At 46.4% G+C, this 10,845-nt stretch overlaps 1 protein-coding gene across 1 annotated transcript; it reads left to right on the top strand.

Annotated features, from left to right (window-relative positions):
* Positions 1 to 4,136: 4,136 nt before the first annotated feature.
* On the top strand, positions 4,137 to 9,653 carry LOC145358684 (zona pellucida sperm-binding protein 4-like). Its single transcript, XM_080212906.1, has 9 exons — positions 4,137 to 4,456; positions 6,748 to 6,926; positions 7,000 to 7,097; positions 7,178 to 7,311; positions 7,392 to 7,581; positions 8,299 to 8,443; positions 8,553 to 8,625; positions 9,348 to 9,455; positions 9,526 to 9,653. Exons 1-9 carry the CDS (start codon positions 4,150 to 4,152, stop codon positions 9,651 to 9,653), a joined length of 1,362 nt encoding a protein of 453 aa, XP_080069032.1. The 5' UTR covers positions 4,137 to 4,149.
* The last annotated feature ends 1,192 nt before the right edge of the window (positions 9,654 to 10,845 follow it).

The following is a 10,845-nucleotide window of genomic DNA, read 5'->3' as shown; positions in this document are numbered from 1 at the left end:
AGTCCCTTAAAATCTCCCCTAAAGCTGGGCTAAATTTGCAGTGCTCTGCTAACTAACCCTCTCAATCTAGCAGGAGTGCCACACTGGTAAGGACTGCTGACTCACAGAGCCAGGGAGCCGGGTTCGATTCCCGGCTTGGGTCACTGGATGTGCGGAGTCTGCACGTTCTCCCCGCATCTGCATGGGCTTCCTCTGGGTGCCCCGGTTTCCTCCCACAGTCTGAAAGACGTGCTGGTTAGGTGGATTGACAATGCTAAATTCTCAAAACAGTGTTCCCAAACAGGTGCCGGAGTTTGATTTCTACGGGATTTTCACAGTAACTTCATTGCAGTGTTAATGTAAGCTGACTTGTGACTAACAAACAAACAAATACATTTACTTTAATCTGGCCACGAAAGTGGGGATGGTCTCCTGTGGCTTCTAGACTGAAGAATCAAACTTATACCTGAACATGATTGAAGATTGGGAGTCAAAATTACCTTTGACTGTTTTGACTATCTGTAGCGTCAGGCAGAGTTAGACTCCTCACTGGTCCATGTGGTATTGAGCCACAGGCTGTGAGTAGATTCATCTTTTTCTTTTTTTCCACTATGATCTCACTTGTTACAAAGATATAATACAGCCTTTCAATAAACAACCCCCACTTTTCCTCTTTGGGGTCAAATGCCTCTCAATCTTTCTAATTAAAGGAATTTCTATATGGCATATGGATCTGTCTCTTTGTAGTTTTGATGATCACTCCTCTCCCTTTCTTGCTGCACACAGCGATTCCCCAACGACTGACAAAACTTGTCCTCATCGCCGGTGTAATGACATTGAAGTCAGCTCGTTGGGATTTCAAGATATAAAGGGTTATTAACAACAACAATATGTGGGTGGCACGGTAGCACAGTGGTTAGCACTGCTGCTTCACAGCTCCAGGGTCCTGGGTTTGATTCCTGACTTGGGTCACTGTCTGTGTGGAATTTGCATGTTCTCCTCGTGTCTGCGTGGGTTTCCTCTGGGTACTCCGGTTTCCTCCCACAATAGGTTGATTGGCCATGTTAAGATTGCCCTTAGTGTCCTGAGATGTATAGGTTAGAGGGATTAGTGGGTAAAATATGTAGGGATATGGGGGTAGGGCCTCGATGGGATTGCGGTTGGCGCAGACTCGATGGGCTAAATGGCCTCTTTCTGTACTGTAGGGGTTCTAAGAATATTTATAAATGTACAAGTGATGGTCTACAGAACTATAATACATGTCCACACACTTCTCCTCCCTGGCTTCAACTGAGGTTCGTCCGCGACCCTGGGGCTCATCCCCTTGCATCCAATTGGCTCAGCTTTCCACGTAGCCATTCCATAGGATCCAGCCTGATCATGTGACCCTCAGGGATCGCGCCCCCCCCCCCCTTTCCCAAAGGGATCCCACTCCCACAACGAAAAAGGGGGGAGAAAAGAGATGCAATGGACGATGCACCAGGTGTAACAGGTTAATTGGTGCCTAACCATCTGGAAATAGATTGTTAGGCTGCTTAATTTGTATGTTATAAAATGGTCTGTACACAGATTCCATTCACGCACACTCCATCTCACTGCTTGTCCCAACTAAATGGGGAATTTGAAGACAGAATGATGATGTGATGAAATGGCTACGAAAAGGGTCACATGCTGGAAGTGTGGGAGTTCTTCCCAGGATTGAGGGCAGAGTACAAATACGAAGAAACTGTACAGTTTAGGGGTGGCATGGTGTCAGTGTGGTTAGCACTGCTGCCTCACAGCGCCAGGGAACCAGGTTCAATGTCTGTGTGGAGTTTGCACATTCTCCCAATGTCTGTGTGGGTTTCCTCCGGGTGCTCCGGTTTCCTCCCACAGTTTGAAAGATGTGCTGGTTCGGTGCATTGACCTGAACACACACCGGAATGTGGCGGCTAGGAAATTCACAGTAACTTCATTGCAGTGTTAACGTAAGCCTTACTTGTGACTAATGAATAAACTTTAAGCCAGTGAATAAACTACTGTTTGTTACAATTCCTTGTTGTCAGCGTTTTGCGAACCGACTCAACACAACAATGCACATCATCTCAGGTACCCTCCGAACAACCCAACTCTCTTCCTCCCAGTCCTGAGCAACATCCCACTTCCTTCCGCGCCCCCCTGCCCCCCCCCCCCCCACTTATATAAAGAGGGCGACTGCAACAAGAAAGCTCCAGGAGACGATGTGTCTAGGGCGGTGGATAGAGGAGAGCCGGTGGATGTGGTCTTTCTAGATTTTCAGAAGGCGTTTGACAAGGTACCTCACAAGAGGTTATTGCAGAAGGTCGAGGGACATGGAGTTGGGGGTAGGGTGTTAGCATGGATAGAGGATTGGTTGTCAAATAGGAGGCAGAGAGTGGGGGTCAATGGGTGCTATTCGGATTGGCGGATGGTGACTAGTGGAGTGCCCCAGGGGTCGGTGCTGGGGCCTCAGCTTTTTACCATTTATATAGATGATCTGGAGGAGGGAACCGAGTGTAGGGTGTCGAAATTTGCTGATGACACCAAGATTGGGGGAACGGCAAATTGTGCGGAGGGTGTGGAGAGTCTGCAGAAGGATCTAGATAGGCTGGGCGAATGGGCCAGGAAATGGCAAATGGAATTTAATGTTGGCAAGTGTGAGGTGGTCCACTTTGGTAGGAAGAATGGTAGGAAGGACTATTACTTACGGGGCGAAAAACTGCAGCAGGCGACGGTGCAGAGGGACCTCGGGGTCCTTGTGCATGAGTCGCAAAAACCCAGCTTGCAGGTGCAGCAGGTGGTCAGGAAGGCGAATGGGATGCTGGCCTTCATAGCGAGGGGGATTGAATATAAAAGTAGGGAGGTCTTGCTGCAGCTGCATAGGGCATTGGTGAGGCCGCAGCTGGAGTACTGTGTGCAGTTTTGGGCGCCGCACCTGCGCAAAGATGTTTTGGCCTTGGAGGGAGTGCAGAGGAGGTTTACTAGGCTGATACCGGAGTTGAAGGGCTTGAGCTATGAGGAGAGGCTGAATAAACTAGGCTTGTACTCGTTAGAGTTTAGAAGAATGAGGGGAGATCTCATTGAGATGTATAAGATGATGAATGGGATGGATAGGATAGAGGTGGAGAGACTCTTCCCGCTGAGAAAAGACAGTAGGACTAGGGGGCACAGCCTCAAGATAAAGGGGGGGTGGTTTAGAATGGAGTTGAGGAGGAACTTCTTCACTCAAAGGGTGGTGAATCTCTGGAATTCTCTGCCCGTTGAAGTGGTGGAGGCTGCCTCGCTAAATATTTTTAAGATGCGGGTTGATGGATTTTTGATAAGAGAGGGGATTAAGGGTTATGGGGAGAGGGCGGGAAAGTGGAACTGAGTAGCGACAGTTCAGCCACGATCTTATTGAATGGCGGGACAGGCTCGAAGGGCTGGATGGCCTACTCCTGCTCCTATTTCTTATGTTCTTATGTTCTAACCCAAGACTGGCGCTACACAAGGAGCTTACCAATCCACCTGCTGCTCACACTGCCCATCATGCCAACCTGGTGCCAAGGAATAACCACAGGGACCCTGTGGCAGCTGGAATGGAATCAACACATCACCATTAAAATCCACCTCCTCACCACAGAATCCACAGCCTGCCCACCCAGATTCAGCCTCTCACTCCAACATTGGGCAACAGATTCCTCACTGGCGATGGCCATTGTGCAACGGGTTGGCACAAATGGGTCTTTGCAGGGAACTCAGACAGTAGCTGTGGTTCTCCCCAATGACTCACATCATTGAAGACTGCCCTCCTGACAAAAAACCCAGGAGGACACACAGAGCTCCATTTAGTAAAGAGAACTGGGAAAAGAAACCAATCTTTCTGATTGTTCTCCAGGGTTGGACACAGCAGTGTCCTGGAGATTTGATCCTCAATTCCTGGAGAGTCCAGGCCAATCCTGGAGGGTTGGGAACCAGTGGACTGCACTATATGCTGATGTCATTCTACATTCCCCTAAATCTAACTTTCAAATCCCGCAGAGCGGCTCCAAGTCAAACTTTCTTTCCTGGAACAGACTTGAGTGGGCGCATTCGCTAAAGTGTGATTGGGAGCTGGAGAGAGGCGGAGAATTGGAGCTGATTCAAGAGGTGGAATCGCTTCCCGAGTATCCCGTGGGACAGGGAGCCTCTGCAATGGGATTGCAGCTGGATTCCCGGCTAGAAAACGGGCTGGTGTTTGCGGGAAGTGATTGTCCTGATTCACTGGCCGGGATGGGAGCTTGGCTGCTTTCTTGGGCTCTCTGCTTCCTGGCCGCCTCCTCACTCTCAGGCCAGCCGCTACTCCTGGGGAGGGATGATGTTTGTGTCCCAGAGGCAGGCTGGAGATTTGAGTGCGGTCACTCCGGGATCAGCAGCGCTGAGTGTATCCGCCAGGGTTGCTGCTTTGATCCCCGGAGCTCCAGCCCCCATCGCTGTTTCTCCAGTCTGAGAAAGAGCCCAGGTAACAAGACTCACCCCCACATCCCCCCAGTCTAGTGGAGACAGAGAGAGGAGAGAATCTAACTGGGAAATGGGGTATTTGTTGCTGCCTCACTGTGTGATGGAGATGGGTAGGAATGGCTATTCGGCATCTGAAGCTTCAAGTGTTAAATTCCTTCAGTGAAATGTTAATGTTCACTCTCTCTAGCCTGTTGGCAATAATGACAAATACACTAAACAGCTGGCTGCTTTAACCCTGTGCTGATCTTTTATTGTGGAATTTATCTCCGGTGTCTCTGTCTAAACAACTGGACGCTTTAATTTTCTGTGGATAATCCGCCACCGAAAGCATGGAGGTGACCATCCTACAGGGAGCAGCTTCCCTGCTTGGTGAAGCTGAGGTTTGGGGTGACTGGGAGTTTGGGTGGTATTAGACCCTGTCTGACCCATGTGATGGGTGTGTTGCTAATGATACATGGTTCATTCGGGGCTGGGATAATATTTGCTGCTTCTGGGTGCTGTGATGATGGCCACTTGCTCACTATTCCTTATTAATGGAAACTAGTGTTTGAAATTATCACCCAGTAAAGAGAAATTAAGTTAATTACAGATGCCTAGTCAGATGACTAACTGGTGTTGAAGGAAGGTTGCATTGAGTAAGAGGAGCACCAATTGGCTCCAGTATCTATTGAATGGGATTCACTCACTGTTACCTGATCCACTTTGCTGGTATTTGTACTAAAGTAAACTCTCAGGAATTCAGTAATGTTTATGGATGTTGGTGTTGGGCATAATTGTCTCATCACCAGGTTCACTAAGTAGATTTAGGTCTGTACTTGTTGGAGTTTAGAAGGATGAGGGGGGAAATCTTATAGATGTATAAGATAATGAAGGGGCTGGATAGGGTAGAAGTAGAGAGATTCTTCTGCTTAGAAATGATAGCAGAACTAGAGGGCATAGCCTCAAGATAATGGAGGGGGGGGTTGTAGTTTAGATTGGAGTTGAGGAGGAACTTCTTCCCTCAAAGGGTGGTAAATCTCTAGAATTCTCTACCCGTTGAAGTGGTGGAGGCTACCTCGCTAAATATATTTAAGTCATGGGTAGATAGGTTTCTGATAGACAAGGGAATTAAGGGTTATGGGGAGAAAGCAGGAAAGTGGAACTGATCCACTTCAGATCAGCCATGATCTTATTGAATGGTGGGGCAGGCTAGATGGCCTACTCCCGCTCCTATTTCTTGTGCCCATTCCTGTTCACAGTTCTGTGGGTCTAACTAGGGTTTTGTCCAATGGCAGCACAACATCTGCATCTCTCTAACTCCAGCCCTTTAGATGTTCTGAACTGGACTATTTTCTGTACCTGTTGGTGGTGTTTTGGGTAACTGAGCACCTGAACCCCCAAATCTCACTGGCCGTCGACAGAGTTTAACTTTGCCTTAAAAATAGGCTGATAGATCCTTTTTTATTTGAAATGAATAATATCAACTTGTTAAAATTTATTTGCTACAACTTTGTCCATTTGCCTAATCTAATAATACCCTGTTTTGTCTAAATTTGTATATTTGAGCTTTTTATGCCATTATCTAAGAATGAATATCATAAATAAGGCCCTGAGCCAATTCCCTGTGGGACACCACTCAGCCCATCCTCCCAGTTCGAGTGCGTGTCCATTACTACAACTCCCCCTCAACCAATTTTCTATCCATGAACAGCGATCAACCTTGAATTGCATGGGCTCACACCCTGTTTAATCTCTTGTGCAGGATTTTATCAAAGACCGTCTGGAAGTCCATATGAATAACATCTAGTCAACTTGCCTCTGCCCACCATCTTTGTCACTTCAACAAATTATAGTTGGTCAGGCATGATCTGCCCTTATGAATCCATGCTGACTCTCTTTGGTCCTCTGTTAGTTTCCTTTTGGCTGTCGTCCCTTTCTACTGTGAATACTGAAGTAAAATACTTGCAGTCTACCATTTCCCCATGGTCATTCACATTCCCATGCTCTGAGTCAATAATGCCTTTAATCAGTTGCTTCACCTCTGTCTAACTGTAAAATTGCCTTTCATTGTCATTTGTCCTTTTTGCTTGCTATTGATCTGCCCTTGTATTGTCAAATGATTTAATTTCCATCTCCATTTTTATGTAAATGAAGAACAACAGTGGCTGAGATCTTTCTCCTGTTACCATGTCACTTTTCATAAAGTAATCTCAAAAATGTGTCTTTGAAACTGAGCTTCTTTCTAACATTCCATTTATCTAGAGTTTGATGATATTATTATGCTTTGAGTGGTTGGATTGTATTCCTTTGCAGTGTGCACAGCTGATGGTCATTTCATCATCGTGATCTCCAAGAACCTGACCCATCCTGCCCTCAACCTGTCATCTCTGTATGTGAAAGATGGACAAGAGGCTGAGTGCCAGCCTAAACTAACCACCGGGCAACTTGCGGCCTTCCGCTTTCCAGTCACCTCTTGTGGCTCCAGCAAGCGGGTGAGTATTGAAGGGTCAAGGCATTCTCCCAGTAAGTGAGCCAGCTTCTTATTAAGCAGCCTCTTCATTGCAGGAGGAAGATGGAAGCTTGGTCTATGAAACAGACGTCTTGGGCAAGAGGATGATTGAGACTGGGAAGCTGGGCTCCATAACTCGGGACAGCACCTTCGGGTAGGAGGATGGTGGGAGTTGTTGGTATTGGAGGGGATGTGTTACTGAATGAAGCTGCAACTACTTGTGTCTGTCTGCAGCCTGCACGTCCAGTGCAAGTACAGAGGGAGGCAAGAGACTGGCTTACAGATCAATGTCACAGTTTACACGGTTTCTCCACCACCTCCTGCTTCAGAAGAAGGGATTCTGGAACTGGAACTGCGAATAGCAAAAGGTAGAGGTGCCCTGGTGAATGGGATTAGTGGGGATGTATCCATCCAGGGAGTGACTGGTTCTTGTGTGTGTGTCTCTCAGATGGTGACTACAGGTCATGGTATGTGGACAGTGAGTACCCCATTTGGAGAATCCTTCGGGAGGCAGTGTTTGTGGAGGTTCGTGTCCTGGGTCGCAGTGACCCAACGCTTGTCCTGAGGCTGCATGACTGCTGGGCAACTCCTGTGCCAGCCCCAAACCATGAGGTGCAATGGAGTCTGCTGGTGGATGGGTAAGGAGTGTGAATGGGAAGGCTAATGGCTTTTGGACATTAAAATGACTAGACTGCTTCTTATCTCTTTCCCCCTCACCAAATGGCCATAAACTGGTGCAGAGTTGCCTCTGCTGATCAGTGAGGGTCTTGGACAATTCCAGGGAGGTCACATGGGCTGCACTTGGCCAAATGGATCTGCTCCCTTCAAGAACCCATATGACCCCTTGCTGATTTGTGGCTGGTACAATGGGTGCAGACACCAATGTATTCCAGAACTAGTCTTTAGCAAGTTGAAATAAACATGCTCTCCATTTCTACTTCCTTATCCTCTGCAATGACATCTGCAGCACTTTGGTGGCCCCCCCCATGGTACATTCTCCAGGTTCTGGTCAATGTGTCCCATGTTTTTTACATTGGGAATCTCCCTGGGTTGTTATCCCAGTGGTTCTAATGCTCTACAGTCAAACCATTGTGAATGGCACATACCACTTGTGGTGAGTAGTTTTAATACATTTCAGCTCCAGTTTCTTGGTCAGAAACATTCCTGACCTCCAGTAATATCCCACATGGAATTCTCCCAGCTTGGAATAATGGAATGAACAAATTGGGAAATCTTTCATTGAAAGAATGCAATCACCTCTGGAACACATCACCAGTGGCCCCAAACTAATTTTATTGATATTTAACAGATCAGATACCCCTCCCTGCTCTAACACCATTTGCTGACTGTTCCAGGTGTCCCTATGAGGGTGATGACTATCAGACTCTCCTACACCCAGTCATGTTTTCTGGCCTGAAGTTCCCAACACATCACAAGAGGTTTGAACTGAAAACATTTGTTTTCTTGGACAGAGAGTCGGAGCAGCCTCTGACCGGACAGGTAAGCAAGAGAAATCCAAGCCAAGCCTCCCCTTCTGCCTGGCTCCTTAACAGCCTGGTTCATCCAGGAACATGAAGATTCCCCCTAAAATGTCTCCTTTCCATTCTAGGTTTACCTGCACTGCAGTGCTGGGGTCTGCTCACCCTCTGCTCAGGATGACTGTGTACCCAAATGTGTCCCAAGTGAGTTCTTGTTTGATCTCTCTGAATCAGGATGATGCTTCATTAAGACAGGCAGAGATGATGTTTGAATGGAATATCTGGTTAGTGTGCTGTGACTGGGGGATTCCTCTATCCCTCAGCATCAACAGCTCCTCTATCAATGGGAGGAGCCTTTCTATCAGTGGGTGCTCCAACTGTAGGCCTGTCTGCACCCCTCTGAATGCCCATCATTGCAAACATGGGTCTGCTCTGCCTGAAACATGGGTGATACCAAGCCTAGTTGGCAATGTAGCAATTTGTAGTGAGTTGTATCCAACATGTGGCTCAGGATCTAAATGTTCTCAGGGAACTGTAGTGTCAACAATATGTAAACTGTCAGAAGAATTGTCAAGTGATGAGCTGAAATATCAAACCCTAAACAAGCCTTGATGTTTGACATCAGTTAGTGCTCAGATGTCACCCTGAAACTTGGAATCTAATAGCAATATAGTGAATGTGTTTGCCAGATGACTGATTTCACTAATGCTTGTGCAGTGTGGCAGAGCAAGACACTGTTTCAGGATTTCTGCACTTGCACTGAAGTTTGATCAGAGTGAGGGTTAGTCTAGGCATTTTTTGGCAAACTCTATAAATGACAATCCATAATATGAAGGGAGTGTAGACAATCTGTTCTCATCACTTGAGGATTTTAGAAAATTAATCTGTATTGCATCTGAACTGTCTGACTTTTCTCCTCCCAATAGAGAGACGCAGGAGTCCCCGTGACCATGAGGGAACATTAGTGAGTGCTCCTGGCCCCATCATCCTGGAAGATGAGGGGCTTCAGTCCAAGAAACAGCATGAAGCAAGTGGTAAGTAGAGACTTTTCAATAGTCCACCTGTGAGCTCTCTTGAATATAATGTCTTCTAATCTTCCATTAGGTGCTGCTGAATCTGCTGCTTGGCTTGTGCAAGGAGTAGCCATTGGCTTCATGATGGTGTCCCTGTGCCTGCTGGTGGTGATGGCTACAGTGTACATGAAGAGACCAAAAGCTGTTGCTTCAGTGTAGAATCTGAACCAAAATAAACTTCAGATGAATGTGTCCTGGGTGTTGTAGAATTGTTTTCAGCTGGCTAAGGAGTGTAGACACTACTTCAAAGCAAGAAGATACAAAAGTATTAGATACTATCATTGTTTTTGTGATTTATTCACGGCCTCTCAAGCATCATGCTTGATCCAGGCTTTTCAAATAATACAAACTCTTGTTTGTGGAGCATGCAATCCAGGTGATGTGTGAATCTTGGAGCTTCTGGCTCCAGTGGTTGACCCACCCTTGATCACAAACATTGTATCAGAGGCTGGAACACAACCTTGCTGCAGAATTGGCAATTCACCTGCCCACACCAGTCTTTGAAAGGACTGTCTGCTTCGTACCACTTCTCCCTGCCCCATTGTCTTGGGGTAGGTAGTGGACAAGACGGAGTACCAGGTCCTTGTTTAGGATCTGAAAACCCCTGATCTTTATTAGCATAGCCACAAATGTTGTACAGAAATCCAAGAACATGAATACTTAAACCATTATGGAACAATGACAGATTACTTTGGAGAACATTTTCTCCAATTTGGTAGTTTTTATCCATAGCTTTCTACAAGTTGAACTTCCTGGGGGAGGAAGAGAGACTAAGATGCATGAGTTATCCATCTTAAGGGATGGATTCCCACATTGTTTCAGGGCAACTTCTGAAGCTATGATGTAGTTCTGGATGGGATGGTCCAAGTTTTCCAATCCCTAGTACAACCATCAGACTGCCCCAGAATATCAAGACAAGTAGCCTCCTGATAATGGAAAAAAATCCCCTCAATCTCGAAGTGCATTGGTGATCTATTTAAATTACCCTACTAAATTTGTTTTCCTCCAGGCTGTGTAGCTAAACTTCTCAAATTGAGAAAATTCTGTAAAAACTCTTCCTGTGCTGTTCTTCTGGGTGACTCATCTTTGTTTAAGCCAATGCACAGTTTTTTTTTTTGGTTTGGTCTCTAACAGCTTTCCCTACACGATTACATCTCTCTAATTGCAGTTAGGCAGCCTCTAGTCTGTGGTAGAATCATTCCTTGTCAATCTGTCATGTCCTTGTTCAGGTCAACATCCTTTCTGTAATTGGGGAGTGGGAGGGTTTACAGGTCACCCCCATAAACTTCTAGACTCAAATTGCAATTCACGATAACATTTCTACTTTTGCAAAGAATCTTGGTTGAACTGT

Source organism: Carcharhinus amblyrhynchos, chromosome 26 (genome assembly GCF_965287045.1).
Source record: "Carcharhinus amblyrhynchos chromosome 26, sCarAmb.v2.hapA, whole genome shotgun sequence".
In the NCBI taxonomy this organism is placed as follows: domain Eukaryota; kingdom Metazoa; phylum Chordata; class Chondrichthyes; order Carcharhiniformes; family Carcharhinidae; genus Carcharhinus; species Carcharhinus amblyrhynchos.
The sequence above is the reverse complement of the archived record's forward strand: the minus strand, read 5'-3'. Positions and strand labels throughout refer to the sequence as shown.

What these genes read in the sequence shown, in the direction of transcription:
- LOC145358684 (XM_080212906.1), top strand. Translation starts at nt 4,150, where the DNA reads ATGGGATTGCAGCTGGATTCCCGGCTAGAAAACGGGCTGGTGTTTGCG. An exon ending in TGGAGTCTGCTGGTGGATGG is followed by an intron (nt 7,582 to 8,298) that starts GTAAGGAGTGTG and finishes TGACTGTTCCAG; the next exon opens with GTGTCCCTATGAGGGTGATG. An exon ending in GAAACAGCATGAAGCAAGTG is followed by an intron (nt 9,456 to 9,525) that starts GTAAGTAGAGAC and finishes ATCTTCCATTAG; the next exon opens with GTGCTGCTGAATCTGCTGCT.